At 33.4% G+C, this 19,108-nt stretch overlaps 2 protein-coding genes across 2 annotated transcripts; one reads left to right on the top strand and one right to left on the bottom strand.

Moving 5' to 3' along the window:
* Positions 1-1,791: 1,791 nt before the first annotated feature.
* LOC111212866 (uncharacterized protein At4g04775-like) lies at positions 1,792-2,193 on the top strand. Its single transcript, XM_022714486.1, has 2 exons — positions 1,792-1,959; positions 2,029-2,193. Exons 1-2 carry the CDS (start codon positions 1,792-1,794, stop codon positions 2,191-2,193), a joined length of 333 nt encoding a protein of 110 aa, XP_022570207.1.
* Positions 2,194-4,232: 2,039 nt separating this feature from the next.
* Positions 4,233-5,560, bottom strand: LOC111212867. The gene is made up of 3 exons (XM_022714487.2): positions 4,802-5,560; positions 4,688-4,741; positions 4,233-4,526 (listed from the first exon to the last, which is right to left on the bottom strand). The coding sequence occupies exons 1-3, from the start codon at positions 5,558-5,560 to the stop codon at positions 4,233-4,235; spliced, it is 1,107 nt and encodes a 368-aa protein (XP_022570208.2).
* Between the last annotated feature and the right edge of the window lie 13,548 nt (positions 5,561-19,108).

Here is a 19,108-nt window from a genome sequence, read left to right as displayed (position 1 = left end):
TATTTATATAACTCAGCCGTATCGATTAGTATTAGTCAGCCGTTACGATATTATAACTCAGCCATACCTCAAACATACCTTATAATAAAAAAAAATGTTTATACTTTAAAATGATAAATTGAAACTCCAATTATATATCTGAAGAGAATATATAATCAACTGAATGTGTCTTCTTTATTGAATCTACGAGTTTAGAATCAATCATGATCTTGAGGTATATGTTTGTCTTACAATTACTCATAAACTTAACTGATACATATAAGGTGTGAGCATAATTCAAAACTCATAAACTCTTATTGTGTTATTTATTATGAATTAGTGTTTTTATAACTATTCTTGCACCATAAATCCAAATCCCAAACTTAAAAACCCACAAAAGCAAATCTAAACCCTAAATAAGCAACCCTAAACCCTAAACCCCATTTACTAAGTCAGCCGTAAATGTGGTCTGTAACTCAACCGTAAAGTGTAACTTCATCCTGACGTTTGGCGGGAAAAAGATAACTGCTTCTTGGGAAATTTTAACTCGAGACATTTGATGTTCTGTACCTCTCTATATATTTTCTCCTCTCTTACACATTTCTCTCTCTAAAAAAAACCTAAACAAAAACTCTCTATCCCCATCAAAAGTTATGACGATTGTTCCTGGTTATTCGACGATATTAGAGAACAGTGTCAATGCGATACTAACCTCCCTCTTCTATACCCTGGTCCGGGTGAATTACTTGACACAACCAGTACTATCTGGTTCAAATTTTCAAGTGATCTCTCTCTCGTCATCCCGTCGATTCTTGCAGAAGGCTAGGTTCATGATTGGCCGACATACCGCGCAATTCCCGATCATTTTAAGGAACGCTGGTTTCTTCAACTCGCTGTAAGAACAGTTTGTCCACTTAAAATGGCAGCATAGCGTTGCTGAGTTATTTTTCTGTTGTGTTCTCAACGGTTTTGTAATTTTTTTTTGTTGTAGCGCAAAAACACATGGGATCGAAGGCATAATTCGACAGTTTGGACACATTTTAATCTTGTGGCCAGAACGCTATTTCGTTGCCAGATGCGCTATTTGAAGAGAACTTGGGCAATCGGAGGTGACAAGCCTCCGTGGATGTTAACAAGAGCCTGGCGTGATCTCGTCCACATGTTTGAAGAGTTTGGCCCTGACAATTTTGCTTTCCGAAAGTGATGTCTTGTCTGTATTTTAAATCTGATAATTTTAGTTCCCGAATGTAAACATGTCGAATTCATATTGCTTGTATATTAAGTACTATAACCCAGTCATAATGTGTTTGTTTAATTCAGCCGTATCTTTATAATAACTCAGCCTCTACGTATAAAATAACTCAGCTGTGAATGTTAACTTAGTGAAAACTTAAAGTTAACTCAGCCAAAACGTATAAGGTAACTCAGTTGTGAATGTTAGTTTACGATAAACCCAACCATAAGTGACCGAAACTCAGCCATAAATAATTAATCATAATTCAGCCATTGTAAAACGGCAAAACCCAGCTGTGAAGTTAATATAATACATTTCTAATGTGACGTTTCCACTTACTTGATTGGACTGAGTTGTCGATTAATTATGGCGCGTGTGGAAAATACGGCTCAAACTTAATATCGAGGCTAATTATTAACAGTCTGTGACGCATCTGTCGAGGGATTTACAATATCGACACATTTAAATATTATTTTAATTATGGCGCGTGTGGAAACGATGCCGTTTCATCATGTCGTCTTTCTCACCCTAATTCCATGTAATTCTATTTCGTTTATGAAATTGTTTTGAGAATCAAAATGTCTTCTTCATCCTGCGTTTCAGGAAATTCTCACAGACGCCGTTTGAAAGCGGAAAGAGGAACGCCGAAACAGTGTTGGTGTGGTGAACCCTATTACATTTCTACATCTGGAACCGCTACAAATCCAGGAAGATTGTACTATTGCTGCGGAAAAGGATATAATAAGGTTCGTTTTGGTTCTTATTTCGCATGTTCAGTAACGTAGTACTTAGATCTGGTTATATTGTGAAAACAGAGACATTTATTCAAATGGGCGGATGAGTGTTTGGTTGAAGAGGTTGAGGATATTAATTCACTGATAAGTGGCATGAACAAAGACATCTCGGAATTCAGACTTAGCGTTGCTCGGTTGGAGAAAGAGATTGAAGTAATGAAGACGGCATCTGAGGGAAAAGGATAAGAATGTATGAGTCAGGGTCGGTGTTTGAGGAATGTGTTTGTTTGTGGGGTTGGAATGTCGTTACTTTGCTACTACTACTACTTTGTTTAGTAATGTTTTGTAACTCAGCCTATGTTTTATGTAACTCAGACTTAACGTATTAAAGTATCTCAGCTGTGCAGCAAACACATGATAACATTGTTTACAAACTCAGCCGTGAAGCAAACAAATGATAACATTGTTTACAAACACAGCCGTGAAGCAAACAAATGATAACATTGTTTAGAAACTCAGCCGTTATGTATAAAGTAATTCAGTTGTAAAGTGTAAAGTAACTCAGCCGTGCAGCCGTAATGTATAAAGTAACTCAGCCGTAAAGTGTAAAGTAACTCAGCTAACTCATCATTGTTTATACCACAATGAAGATTATCACTCACCCACTTTCATTATTAATGGGACGTTTCCACTTGCTTAATTGGACTGAGTTGTCGATTAATGGTGGCGCGTGTTTAAAATATCGAGGCTAATTATTACTTTAACTCAGCCAACGATATGAGAATATCGAGGCTAATTATTACCCTCCGTTCGTTTGTAATTGACGTTTTACATGTCTGCACGTAAACTAAGAAATCTGAACGTTTTGCAATGCACGTAAATGAACCTCTTTTTTTAAGTGTTTAATGCAAAATAAATCAGCCGTGATAAAACAGTAATGCAGCCGTAATTGAACAATAAATCAGCCAAAAGAAACAATAACTAAGCCTTCACTACATTCATTGGAACTTAAAAAGAAAATAGCAAAGAACTTAAACAGATAAGGTACCAATAGATTACATCTTCACCACTTCCTTGTGTCCCTAATAACGCTTATCGGTTCAAAATCACGTAAAAACGCGCCAATCTCTTTGATCCAGAAACAACGCTCACACATGTTGTCATCCTTAGTCATATCAAGGTGCCACAAGCAGAGACATTGTCGCCACACATGTGTTGCACATTGGCATCTGTAGAACGACAGAACAAACTTTCAAATGAACAGCGCCCTATTTTGGCGGAACTCGTCAGAATGCCACAAACTCCATCCCCATTTCACAAATCGCACTAGTTTCCCTATCCTCTGAACCCATTCTCTTGGAATACCATGAAAATACTGCCCATCACACAAAAAGATTGCTTGAGTAATTGCGTGTGTATACACAGCACGCTCATATCCTGCATCTGCTGCACGCTTCATGAGAGAAAGGCCTTCTTCTTGAAGGCCGAATGTGAAGTAGAACTGTACACCTTTTATATAAAATGTGCTTGGATTTTCCTCAGCGTAGCAAGATTTCAACAACTGCGAAGGCATATTGAGTCCCCAGGGAACGGATAACACATCGTAAAAATAGTATACACCACGCCGCTCTGCTAACGCTTTCATCGACTTGGACGATGCTTTGAGGCCATAGAGATCTTGGAAGGAGTTACGGGCCACACGTTCAACCACCAAAGCCTGAATTTCTTCAGGCAATTCAAGAAGAGGGAAATATTCCATTTAGATCGAGAGAGAAATTGTGTAAAAAATAGAGAGTTGAACATATAATTGTTCGACAAATGCCTTATTTATTCAGCCGTAATACAAATTCTTTCAATTAATCAGCTGTTTATTGACTTCGCGACATTTCTTATTTTGGGCGGGAATCATAACAGTTGCGTTTGAAAACAGAAACCCAGGCGTAATGCAAATACATGAAAATCCCTAATCAAGCCGTAATATATATAAATAAAAACAAAAACTCAGCCGTAATTCAAATACATGAAAATCCCTAATCCAGCCGTAATATATATAAGTGAAAACAAGAACCCAGCCGTAATTCAAAAACATGAAAATCCCTACAACACTTGCTTACATCAGACAAGTTTTCACATTATGGCCACTCTATCTACATCGAGAACGTGTGTTCTTTCCTAGGACTTTTGTTTTGAAGTGCAACTTCTAAAGCAGATTTCATCCTATTTTTCTTAGGTCTTCCTGGTTGTTGACGAATATACGGGGGCAAGCACGGTTAGTTTGCCACGATTTATGGAACAGGTTGCGCTGAGTCAGCCGGCATGATAGATTCAGCGTATGCGCTCACCAAATATTCACTGTTATAGTAAGGACTGCACAGGGATATACGACAAATATTGTTGTATTCCGCAGCTGCGATTGCGTGTACACATGGTAATTTCTCACGTTCGAAACGCCGACATGTGCACTTTCGCTCTACCAAATTAATAACATTCAAAGACTCGCTAGAAGATCCATATTTAACTTCAGTGTGAGGATCATCAATCCTTTGGACCGTCAATTCTCTGGCGGCAGTTACATGACCCTATTAACAAAAAAAGAATAAATATGAAACGACTGAGTTATTACATATTACGGCTGATTTAAGAATTATAAAGGTTGACTTATGAATTTTATGAAACGGCTGACTTAAGAATTTTATGAATTTTAAAGACATACTTATTTTTACTGTTACGACTGACTTACATGTAGTAGTTTCTCGACACCACGCATAAGCGTCGTTGGCTGCGATCTGGCATCCTGTCTCCGTTCAGCAAACCATCAGGTCATCATAACCCGTATCGATTCTAATATTCGAACAATGTTTAGACCTCTAGCATGCGACAATGCTCTGTTCATTGATTCCGCTATGTTTGTAGTCATGAAATTGTACCTCTCGCCCGGGAAATGAACACGTGTCCACAGGCGGACATCAGCTCTTTGGAGGTAGCCGTGGAGTGCAGGATGAATCGCTTCAATCTCCTCGAAAATCGCAGTAAAGTCAGACATCCTAAAACATCTCGTCGCTTTCTTCACCAGACGGAATGCTTCTTTTCCTTTGTACCGTCCCAATATGTTCTTATATAAATGGTAGGTGCATATTCCCCGAGCAGCCAATGGATACACATTTCTAATTGCTTTCCCTATCGAGTTATGCCTGTCCGAGATTATCGCAAGACCCTTGTCGTCAGGAATCAGAAGTTTTAGTTGCGTAAAAAACCAATGCCACGAATCATCATTTTCTGTGTCAACCACTGCGAAGGCTATTGGAAAAATCTGGAAGTTACCGTCCTGAGCTAGTGCTGTGAGTAGCGTCGCTTTGTATTTACCATTGAGAAACGTACCGTCGACTACAACAACTTTGCGCATGAAAGGAAACCCATTAACGCTCGCACCAAAGGCAAGAAACACATACATGAATCTTCCAAGCTCATCGATTTGAAGACGCGTAACTGTACTCGGATTTACTCTTCTTATCATGTATAAGTAAGAAGGCAAGCTTTCAAACCCACACTCAGGTGTTCCCTCATCGATTTCCCTTGCAAATTTCATCGACCGGTGTGATTTCCAATAATCCATTTATTCACATGAAAAAACGATCCTCATTACTCAGCCGCATCAAATAATTAAGACAACCATAACGTACTGAATAACTCAACCCTATTTTACTATAACTCGACCGCATCTAAATATATAGTAACCCAGCCGAATTGTATGATTATATCAGCCTGTACATTTGACATTACTCAGCCGTGTCGTTAAAATAACTTAGCCACAACAAAGTAATTACCTTTATACCAAACTGCTTAGTGATAGCTATTCCGACGCTCGTAGGACGAACAGCCGGACCAACGTTGCCGAGAAAGTTCTTGTACAACATACCTAAAATATCTGGTGTTGCTTGTCAAGATCGATTAGAACGCTCTGTGCAGGAACATTTATGCTTCGAATCGTAAATACAAACATAAAACGTCTTGGATTCTCCTTGGGTAGAAGCACGAACTCTCCAGAGACATCCATCAACCCAACACTTAACAACGTATGATGTCGGGGTTGATGTTTCTACATCAAAATCAAATTTATACCTCACTGTAAGAAGTTTCAGTCGTCTCTCCAAATCGTCTTTACAATCGTATCATTGACCTACCGCAATGTCTATCGACGACATCTCCAAACTTAGAACCTCCAGATTTCCTTTAGATCTGCTCATTGAGAAGTTCTAATATCTCTTCTTGGGAGGTAGCGTTGGTGAATCTTCGTCATCTGTAGGAGACTCACCGTATGAGCTGAAGTTATCATCTTCAGATGACGCACCGTCTGAATCGTCGAACATATCAAATCGGATTTCAAATTCATCATCTTCTTCGTTTTCTTCATTTTCTTCGCCTATTTCATCTTCTCCGACTACGTCATGTTTTTCTCCATCGACATTACTAGAACAGTCATTCTCATTGTCCTCTTGTTCCGTCTCCAAACTGCAACCATCGTAACTCCCACTGTTATTTTCGTCTCTGGACTCAACTACTGAAGCTTCTGCTCCTGCTTCTGAGCATAAGCCCAAAAATGTTTTACACTTCTCTCTTGCTCTGTTCTCCATAATCTCCACACAGAGACGTAGTTGTTCGATTTTCTTCAGGCTTAGAAAACCTTGCAATTGTCGATTATTGGACACGTAAACTGGTGGAGTGTCGTGCGCCATCGTTTTCAATGCTTTATTCGAGAACATGTAGCTAAGCTGAATATGATCCTTCAAATCATTCAATCCGTAATCATCGAGAACAGACTTTGCGAAATCTTCATGTGTTGTTTTCTCATCTAAATGAAGAAATTTACACCCTCTACTGTCGACGTTGAATACATATTTGTTTTTCTTAATCCAGTTACCGGAAACAATAATTACCGGATCCATAACCAACTGAGAAAGATGAAGACGATAGATAACTAAGATGAAGAAGAACATGAACAGTCTCATAAAGCAAGTTATAAATTTCGTTCGTTAGTGATGAAATGGCAAGGAGTTTGTTGACATGGCGGATACCGAGTCTGTATCTTGGATTTTTTTTACAAAACTCAGCCAAAAAGTTAACATTACGTCAGCCTTTAAGTAACAATAACTCGGCTATCACGTATTTAATTAACCCAGCCATGTCGTATTTAATAACACTCAAATAAAATATCTCAGTCATTATGAAATTAAAACTCAGCTGTAATTGAAGAGAACCCTTTTTACAAAAATCAGCCGTAATTAAAAGACAACAACCCAACCATAATGTAAAATATAAACCAGTCGTAATAATGTCACAGCAAAGAACATAAAAAGAGAAAATATTCTGATAGAATATATCTTCACCACTCCCTTGTGTTCATAATCACGCTCATCGGTTCAAACTCACGGAAGAAGAACCCCAACTCTTTGATCTAGAAACAACGGTTACACATTTTGTCACCCTTACTATTTTCAATGTACCACAAGACCCAATCTCGCTCTATAACAGGAACAAATTGGCAACTATAGAACGAAGGAACAACGGTTGAAATGAACTCGTCTCTCTTTGCCAGAAACTCGTCACTGTGCGACAAACCCCATGCCCATTTTAGAGATCGAACTAGTTTCCCGATCCTGACAACTGATTCCCTCGTAAAACGAGCAAAATACTCCTCATCAACCCAAAATATTTTTCTAGTCATTGCGATGTATACACAGCACGCTCATATCCTTCATCCGCTGCAAGCTTCATGAAAGCAAGTCCTTCTTCCTGAAGGTTAAATGTGAAGAAAAACTGTACACCCTTCATATAAAGTGTGCTTAGATTTCTCTCTGCGTAGCAAGTTTTAAACAACTCAGGAGGCATATTGAGTCTCCTGGGAACGGATAACACATCGTAAAAATGGTTTACCCTGCTCCGCTCTGCTAACGCCTTCATCGTCTTGCACGATGCGCTTAGGCCATAGAGATCTGTGAAGGAGTTACCGGCCACACGTTCAACCACTAACGCATGAATCTCTTCAGGCAATTCAAGTATCGGGAAATAATCCATTAATGTAACGTTCATATAACTAAGCAATGATATTTGACATAACTCAGCCATGTTGGTTAATATAATATCGACGCCTTCGTAGAGATCGAGACGGTAATACTTTATTATTTAACTCATAATATAACTCAGCCATTAATATTAACATAACTCAGCCGTTAATATTTTGGGTTTTATCATGGTCCATCGAGATTTAGGATTGATACTTTGGGATGGCTGAGTGTGGAAAATACGGTTCAGAACTAATATCGAGGCTTTTATAACATCGAGACGATACTTTAGTATTTAAAAACTGATTTAACATTCATGGTAATCCTTTTTTATAATATTAAACGCCTTATAATAATGGGACGTTTCGTCTTTCTTGATTTGACGGCTCAGAACTAATATCGAGACCATTTATAACATGGAGACAATAATCACGAGGAGTTTAAAAAGCTAAATAAGGCAGAAATTAACGATAACTCAGTCATAATACGAAAACATTAAAATCCATACCTCTGCCGTTATACTAATCAAGAAAACCCAATATAATCGTAACTTGTTTATATAACTCAGTCGTAATGTAAAACATTAGAACCCAAAGCCCATCCATAATACAAAACATTAAAACCCAATTCTTTTCATCATCGCTCGTGCTCTGTCATTCCGATTCATTTCGTCATCCTTGTTCTCCGTAAACTGGTGGAGTGTCGTTCGTTGATTACATATCTGTTGTTGCGAATTCAATGTGTTGTTCTCAATTCATTCAATCTGTAATCATCGAGTACAGACTTTGCGAATTCTTCATGTTTTGTTTTCTCATTTAAATGCAGAACTCTACACTCTCTACTGTTGGCGTTGAATACATATCTGTTACCATAAACAATAATTACCGGATCCATAAGATCTCGGAGAATGATGAAGAATAAGATGAAGAAGATAGATATACAGATAGATAAAGAAGATGAAGAAAAAAGATGAACAGACAGACAAACGTAGTTGTAAAGTAGTTCGTTAGCAATGACATGGCAAATCCGAGTTGATGGCATGGCGAATGACATGGAAAATCGGTTAATCAGCCGTCAAACAAATATATAACTCAGCCTCCGTAAATCAGCTCTCATTTACAATGTAAGTCAGCCGAACCATGAAAATATTTCAGTAATTAATCTTTTGATCCTTAATCAGCCGTAATTAGGATGAAAAATGATAAATCAGCCGTATCGTCACATAGATCAGCCGTCAAACGAATGATATTCTAGTAATTAATCTTTCGCTAATAAGTCAGCCGTAACCGAGCTGAGTTTACTGTTAATCTATTCTATTACGGCCGACTAATCATAAACTCAGCCGTAACAACATCACATTAGTCAGCCGTAAATTATATAACTTAGCCAGTCGATATTCATTAACTCAGCCGGGGAAACATAACTCAGCCGTCTCTTAGTTACAACTCAGCCAAATTTTCCAGAAAACAAACCGCCGATGCATAAGTCAGCCGTAACCTTTGTCTGTAAGTCAGCCTTTATCTCATAAATCAGCCATATTTTTGTAATTCAGCTGTACCGTCCGGCTGACTTATGTTCTTAAGTCAGCATTTTCCTCTTAACTCAACCGCGTTTGTTTATTCAGCCGACATGTAGATATAAATCAGCCGTAACGACGTATGTAGCGAATTACGAGTGGCTTAATGAAAAAAACGGAACATAATTCCTACGTGGCACTGGGTTTTTGCTTATGTGGCAGCGAAAAGTAATGGCATTCCTGTAAATATGTTTTTTCTCATAACGTAAAAAAAAGGCACGCTTGGTATTTAAAAGTGCCAGTAATAAAAAAAAGATCTGTATAGTTCTAGTCAATTGTCCTAAAATATTGTATATTTGAGTAAACTTCCCAAGAACAAAAGCAATTTATTTCACAAAGCAAGTTTCATCAGAGGCTTTTGGGTTTAAAGTTTATTTTCATTGTACTATCTAATCTATTAATTTAGAGTCCTATTTTTTATCTACTATAAACAAGTCTTAGTAAGACCATTTAATTAATAGCATAATAAAATAAAAATCTATAGTAACTATATAACTTTATGTCCACTATTAACAAACTCAATAACAACCAACTTTTGATAATTTATCCATTAATACCACTATTACATCAATATATACAGCAACTATCATATGTTAAATCTTTTAATAAAGATTAGATATCAAGCAACCATTTATACGTTTTACTAGACAATTTCATCAACAAGACTAATAAGACTACAATTCAATCTCGGTTGGCAGTTTCATCCTCAACATTGTTACAGAAATCATCATCTTAGCATACCAGTTTATTCTTACCATTGCATCTTTCCGTCTCAAATTGATCAGCTTCAAATAACTATTAGTTTATTTACTCAGTTCATGTCTAAATTACATATTAACTATGTCATATTACTTATAACTTCAAATCAATTTTAGTTCCTGTCTATACAAAGCAACTTTTAACATTGAATCATCAGAAACAAAGAATCATTATTAGTCTTTGTCCAAGTTTCTTCTTCAGGCTTTTCACCAGGTGAAGAAGACGACTTCCTTTGATTCTTTAATATCGGTTAAAAGATTTTTACATCTCGATCAAACCGGTTCTCCTAATAAACACAGTTTATATTAGTAATATTTAGCATAATTTTAATTTTAACCAAAATATATATAATATATAAATAATCGTGTAACTATATTCTCCAAGAATATTCCTAGGATATTTACTTGTGTAACTATATAAAACTAAACTTCCGCTATTGTAGCTAGAAAATATCGAATCAATTAAATAAAAAAAAGATACAAAAAATTGTAGTTATACGATTATCTATTTATAATAATGTTAAAAACTCACTTTTTAATATATGCAAAGAAACTGGTTTACAAAGGATTAAGATAAAATAATTAATAATTCATCTAAACTAATGTTAAACACACAGTTTTTAATATAATGCTACAATTTAAAAAAAATAAACAAAAAAACAATATTTTAACATATACACTTTTAGGGTTGGACAAAAAAATCCGAACCTGAAAAACCAAATCAAATCGATCTAAAAAATAGTACCGAATCCGAACCGAATTTTGTTAAATATCCGAATGGGTTTAAAATTTGAATATCTAAAGAACCAAAAACCGAACACAATCTGAAACAAAATATTTCAGATGCCCGAAGCAGATTTATATATAGTTAACATGTTAGTTATTTTTAGATTTAATATCAAAATGATATCCAAAATGTATAAGATGTTCTGAAATTATTTAAATATTTGAATATTTATATAAATCGTAAAAGTAAAAATCTATAATAGTTAAACAATACCCAAAACACCAAAAATACTTACAATATCTACTGATTTTCTATCCAAATATTCAAGCCAAACCAATTTTTATGTTAAGTTTAGGAATTTTGGCATACATTATTCAAATTTATATGTTATATATTATTTCTATTTATAAATTTTTAGTAACTTAATATAAATTTTAAATAAAAAAAAATTAAACAGATTATCCGAACCCAAACCCGTAAAGATCTGAACTGAAACCGAACCAAAATTTCTAAAAACCCGAATGGGCCAAAATATTTAACCCCGAAAACCTGAAGCCCCAATAGATCCGAACCGAACCCGAATACACTCTCATATACACCAAGAAACGAAAATCATAACAGAAATATAAAACGTAAAAAGAAACTAATCTCATAAATAACTGAATAATACTTATATCTCTAAAACCAAAAAACCTAAAACCTAAAGAATTGAACTGAAACCGAACCAAAAACTGAACAACCAACGTATGTTAACATATAAAATTTATAAAACAAAATTACACACAAAAATCTAAATATTTTATAAAATGTGTATCTTCATACCTTATTTTATATTCAAAATATTATTTTAAAAGGTAAAATATATCCGCGCAGGTGCGCAGGTCAAAATCTAGTTTTGCTTATGAAAGAGAATAAAGAAAAAATTTCATTTCCGAACCTTTGAGATGTTCATTAAAAATATGAAAGTATTTGGCATTTTCGAATTCGTTCAATTTTATCTTTGAAATTTTAATTTAGTTGTATAATTATATTATGTCATATTAATATATTAAATGGTTTAGAACACTATTTTAAGATATTATACCAAAGGAGATTAGCTAGTGGATTTCATAGCATAACTTGTTTCGTGCCATAAATAGATATTTTTCCATGTTAGTGCTGGGAAAAAAATAATCCCCAAAATCCAAATTGAACTGAGCCGAAAAACTTGAATCCAAACATATACACAAATGAGTATTGTTTTATGGTATTTTGGATTTTATTCGAACCAAACATGTAACCAAATGAATGTTCTAAACAAATTTAAAAAAAAAAACTAAAAATAATCATACCAGACCCGAACTCAGTTCAAATAAGTATCTAAAATAATAAATAATCTCAACAAGTACTTAAATACATATATAGAACATGAGTAATTTATTAAAATATTCAGTTTAAAAAATATTTTTTGGTATTTAATTGGTCAAATATTGAGGTTTCCATGTTTTGATAATTGTATTTGAAATCTGGTCATGAATAAGGTTTTACTTAAATTTTAACAATGTGTTTTACTTTTAAGTCTAACTAGTACTTGATCTGCGTGCCTGCATTGGTGTTTGTTTTCACTTTGATAAATATTGATATTTGATTTACGTGTTTAATAGTTAATATAATTCTAAAGTTACATTTTCACCCCGGTGCTTTCAAAGCATATTATAATTTTTTGTCGATACAATTTTAATTGATAAAAATTATAATATTATACATAAGTTCTATATTTTAAAATGTTTTATATAATTTATGTACATAATTATTTAGGGCTAAGTGTTTTGTGTGATCTTATCAAATTGGAAATTATGTAAAAATATTTCAGAGATATAAATAATTGAATATATTCATAATAAATAAATATTTCCATACGTATCCCATTTAGTTGAATAATTTATAGCCAAAATTGTGGTAAAGATCTCGTTTTTGAATAATTTAAAAGGGATAACTAAATCTTGTTATGTGTATCTTAAATAAATCTTGTTACATACATCTAGATACAATGTTTAATATTTACAGAATTTGAATAAGTAGATGCATATAACGTTTTTTACATCAAAGGACTATTCTATTACTCTCAAACAAGAGGTGGTCTGAGACTCATGATTCATGATAGTAGAAGTAGATGTATATAATGTTTGATTCACGATTATATGAATTAAGATATGATCTAATATATAATAGCGGAGAAAATATATAACATAAAGTGGTTTATTTGTTGGTTTAATATTATTTCTATGGAATATGGCTCGTAAATAAAGTAGTAGTAAAACAATAATAAAACAAGATATATATATATATATATATATTAACTGATTTTGAATAGTTTAAAATATTGCTAGAATTAACATGTACTAGAGCTTGACCCACACATCCGTGCGAGTTTGGTTTTTACTTTTTATAAATTGTTTAGTGATATTCAAAAACATATATGTTATTTAGATATTTTTGGGTTCCTACAAACTTACCCGGATCCGGAAGAATCCAACTTGAACTTTGTTCGAAAATTTATAATACCCGGACATAGTTTAACTTTAAATCCAAAAACTTGATATCCATAAAAACCGATATCTATCTGAACGAAAACATGAATGACCATGTCTAAATGATTTAGTAAACAAATAAAAATAATTTTGTTAACAAGTTTGACTTCTTGTCACTAATGGAGTAATTTCATTTAGACACATGAAATTATTATGGTTAATACGTAAAATAAATGAAATCAAATTATAATGGTAAATAAAATTAATGAAGTAATTTGGAAAAGTAAAAACAAAATGTAAAAAATATGATAAGATATTGTGCTTGTTCCGCAAGTATAGGCGTAAATGTTTATTTAAGATTTTATGCTTCTTCATTTATTATAAGAGTAAAATCAAAGATTTTGTCACATTTATTATAGTCTGAATTATTGATGTAGTTCCTTTATTATAGTCGTGGAAATCACATTTAGGAAAACAATGTAGTTCGTTTGAGTTATTAATAATATGTTTCCTTCTTTGTAGTTCGTTTGAGTTATTTTAGGAAAACAATAAATATGTGGAAAAGAGAATCATTTTTAATGTGAGATTAATTTAATTATCAATAGTATTTGGCTGTAAATATTGTGTAATTTTAGGGTTATTCTATAAGTGTACTTCTGTTTTAATAAAGTAGATTATTGATATGGTATCCGCATAGTTAGAGGACGCAGTAAGTAAAAAATTTAAATATGACGCATGATTAAATTTTAGATTTAAAAAGTTGTGCTTCTTTAAATAAGTGGGATTGTCATATATTTTAGGAGTATTATTTAAAGTTAATGAAGATTGTAATATTCAAAACCGAAAGAGAAAATATATTGTTAGTCACTTTTATAATTTGATTTAATAAAATTTAGATATTTTGTATATAAATGGTTTGGTCGATGAAAATTTTGGGTTGAAATCAATTTTTATCTATTTTACTAGAAAAATGAAAGAATGTATATTTTGACCTTGTGTATAAAGCATATATGCAAACAAAAAACACAAATAAATCTAATTAAATTTGTTATTCAAATCAAACAAACCTATAAATAAATCAGTCGTGTGAATTTGACTTTTTAATCGGACCAAACCAGTCTAATTCATAATTTGGTTATTCTGACGAAGTAACGAAATGTGTAACTAATAAATTATCTATTTGTTAATTTTTTTTACATATATAGTATAATATATAGCATATATTTAATAACCGTAATATCTGAAGAAGTATTATGGTATGTAAAAAATGGAAAGAGTAATTAATAAAATGGTTAGGATGAGTGAAAATGTGATATAAGGAAGTAAAATAAATAATAAATCTGTTGAAAATATGGTTTGTTCTATTTTGTACTTTAGTTTTAGTAAGATATATTTGTGTTTTTTTACCTTTATTTTTTTTTTCCTTTTTTTGAAACTCACCTTAGTTGTTTAATGATTTTAATGTGTTTATGTTTTCCTCGTGAGGAGGTAAATATCTTTTATTTATGAAATAACGCAACCGCGGATATTTGTTTCCATTTTATTTTATATAAATATTTTGTTTACAATTCTAAATTGGTATATATTATAATATATATAATGTGTGTCTATCAATTTTTAAAACATAATAATTTAACCATATATGTTTTTTTATTGAGTAGGTTGTTTTAAACCTTCACATACGTCAGTTTTTTTATTATGTTTTTTTTGGATTGTTATTTCATTATTGAGCTCGTAATTTTATATAAAGATTGGTAAATATTGTTTTATTGTTACCTCGAAATATATTGTAACATTTCACAAATTTAAAAAGTTTTAAAATTTAATTTTTACCTTCAAATATTATCGAGTATATTTACATTTGAGTATACTTGTTCTCCATCAAATAGATTGTTTCAAATTTCACATGTGTTTGTTTGTTCTAATATTTTTTTTTGTTTGATGGATTAGTATTTCATTATTGAATAAAAAATATAAATAGAATTTGGAAAATATTAAAATATTATTATCTCCAAATATAATCAAACTTTTCACAAAATAAGAAACTTAGAAAAAACTAAACTTAAAGCTTCATGTATAAATTTTATAAAGAATATAATTATTCATTTAATTATATTTTTTAAATGAATTATCTGATTTTAAAAGTTAAGATTGTAAAGAGTTAAATATTATATATATGGGTCAAATAGTCTTTAAAATATAAATCCAATGGGTCAAATATTTTTTAAATTCAATTATTCAAAGCCGAAAATGATATTAATGTTTTGTAAGCCCAAAATGATCAGTTAACAGATTTTTCTCTCGGAAAAAAACGTGTCTGTCTACCTAACAATTTTCTTTGGTTTATTTCTTCTTTTAACCTAGACACGATCCTAACTACGATCCTCGAGCTATTTGATCGACTAAATCCGTCTCTCAGACACCATCCTCTCTTGACTCCCGACCAAGATCAAGTAATCATGTCTATTTATAAAGGTTTTAGTTTCAGTGATTTTTAATTCACCTCTGTTAATTTTTTCAATTGATTTACTCTGCAAATATGTGTAGACGGAGATCGGTATTGTTTCAAAGGAGATATGAAAACCCCAGCGGAAGAATATATGGAGCTCTGCCCTAATATAATTTCAATATGCAATTCCGATCAGTACCTGAAAACAGAGGTGAATTATTTTCTTTTTGAAACTCCTATTGCTTTATAATATGAATAAATAAGATCAGTTTCTATTACCCCAGTGAATTCTCTTTCAATTCGTTTTTTTTTTCCCTGTGATCTGATGAGTTTAGAATCAAATCGTATATATTGAACACTTGGTGAAACTCTGGTCACATGAATTTTAACAATTCTCGATTGAGCTTGACTATTAATACACAGGTTACATGGAAACTGATATCAGTGACAAAGGAACTTAACCATAGGTGTTTCTATCAACGTCTGCCTACGTCCGCGGGTGGCGAAGATATGTCAAGTAAGATTTGTCAATCACCGCGGTTCGGAAATAGATATTCTATGAGTAAAGAGACTCACACTAAATTTCTAGACTGTTTATCAGGTAACTACTAATCCGCCATCAGCATTACAGGTGACATGGATGAACAAATGGTGATAGATCAATACGCTAAGGTAACTTGCCCCTTTAAGCCTAAAAGATATATCATCTGTTCTGCAACACTTGCGTCGGGAGAACATCTATTGCTTACTCCAATATGTTCATCTATTTTGTGTACATAATAGGGACAATATTATGTTCATTTTTTTAGTTTTGTGCTAGTTAGTGCCAAAGAACATGAAGTTTGACAGTTAATGGACAACAAAATGCTCTTTTATTTGCTCGCAGGACAGTTTAATCTGATGGATACCTGAAGAAATGGTAATGGAGCTTACCACAACCAAAAATCATTAATCACGCCTAACTCCATTCACTATAAGTGCAGGTAAAGTATAAAAACTGACTTATTGAGAGTGTTATAGTTTCTTAAGATCTGTTTTTGTAATCTCTGCAGAGAATCAGCTTGAAGATGACTGATATGGAAGATACTGCAAAGTCCTTCTAGTGCAGACGAGCTGTTTGATGATCTTGAGATCAAGAAACAGAGTTCGTACATGGGTTAGGCGTCTCAAACAGTATACGTAAGTTCTGCATCATCCATAAATTAGTTACAAAGTTCAATGATTGACTTCAAAATTTATTCTCTTAACAGTTTTAAATTACAAACAGGCTCGAAGGAAAGCCAAGGAAGATCATGAGGAATTATATTGTGAGGAAGATCGTGAGGAATGATAAGCCCAGCTAACCGCGATGAATCCAATCTGACTCGCAGCAGGCATGCCATGGATGAACAATTGTGAGGAAGATCGTAAAGAGGCTCCAAGGAAAGCCAAAGACTCCCGCTAAACGCAGCCATTTGACTCTCACTATTCGATAAGTCAGGTTATTTTTTTAGAACCATTTAACGTTTGCTGGACAATCTAAGTGGTTTAGTTAGTTAAGAGAAATTTAGAAAGGAATCCTAGATAATTGTTTTCATTGGTTTAATGTAGTATAGTTTCATCGGTTTATTGTTTTGGCTGTGAGTTGATTGTATGTTGCATATCTTGGTTTAATTGTCTTTATTTCTTTGCTATAGTTTTAACATCTAGAAAATAAATAGAAAAACGATAAGTTATATCAAAAACAACACCATACTTCGGAAAATAATTTGAAAACAGCTTGTCCAGAAATTCAAGTACGATAAAGAACTTCCTCCTCTCGTCTCATGAAGTTCCAAAATCTGAAAAAAACATCACGTTTCAAATAAATTTTAAAAATATGATCTTCCAATAGAGTAATAAACAGTAAATGATGGAGAGCTTAATCGCATACCTCATCATGACTCATTGGCTTATAGATTATTGAAAACCTCTTTGAAAACAACATTGACGGTCTTATGCTGAGGTTTTCCATCTTTGTCCACAATAAGAATTTCCAATCCTTTCTTGGATGTGAACCTAGAAATAGCTACGTAGAGCTGTCCGTGTGAAAACACAGGCCTGGGTAGGAAGAGTCCAACTTCTGAGAGAGACTGTCCTTGACTTTTGTTTATGGTTATAGCAAAAGCAACAGCTAAAGGCAGTTGCCTTCGGCGCATTTTGAAAGGCAGTCTCGTATCAGATGGTGTAATCAATAATCTAGGAATATATACTGTCTTCCCAACATTAGATCCAGTGATAATCTTAGCGGCAACCATAAATTCCATCAGCTGAGTAATCTGTAGTCTTGTTCCATTCATTAACCCTTCTGGAGGATCAACATTCCTGAGAACCATAACTGGGCAACCAACTTTCAGGCGAAGTCTATGACTCGGCAATCCAGACACTTTAATATTGTTTAGAAAATCTGAGTCAAGTGCTTCATCATTCACTGCTTTTGTATCAGTAGGATCAATACTATCTGCACTTAGATAAATCATTTCCTCACCTAAAAACAATTAAAACATAGAACGTAGTTAGTGTATATAAGAATCTCGGAAATCTTGGCTCTAAAATAAAGCACAAAAAGGTGATAATATAAATTACCATCCAGCTTATCCAACATGTAATCATTGATCATGTTAACATCCTCATTGGTTGGACACAAAATAGCTCTCTTGGAAAAATTTAGCTTCTTTGTTTCCTTTTAATGAAGAAGGATCTCCGTACACTGCTTTGCTAATGGCCTCTATTGGTTCATCAGAATCAGTAATAAAAAATTTGGAGGGGATCTCGATCTCAGCTATTCCATCGTTAGGCTCTCCAAGTGTACCATCACCAACCTTTAAGATCCACTCAGAGAATTCCTTAAGTTCATTCGACTCTTCAGCTGACAAACCACCAGATGATAATCGCATGTTCTTAGTTAATTTCAGCACTTTACAATGCTCCCACGGATACGAAGAATTTATAGAAGCCAACACGATTGCAGCTCTACTACCTCCATTTACTTTATTACTGGGAGCACCTGTCTGAAATCGCCTCCAAAAACTACAATCTTTCCACCAAATGGCTTGTCGCTCTG

The sequence above is a fragment of the Brassica napus genome, chromosome C6 (assembly GCF_020379485.1).
Source record: "Brassica napus cultivar Da-Ae chromosome C6, Da-Ae, whole genome shotgun sequence".
Lineage (NCBI taxonomy): Eukaryota > Viridiplantae > Streptophyta > Magnoliopsida > Brassicales > Brassicaceae > Brassica > Brassica napus.
The sequence above is the reverse complement of the archived record's forward strand: the minus strand, read 5'-3'. Positions and strand labels throughout refer to the sequence as shown.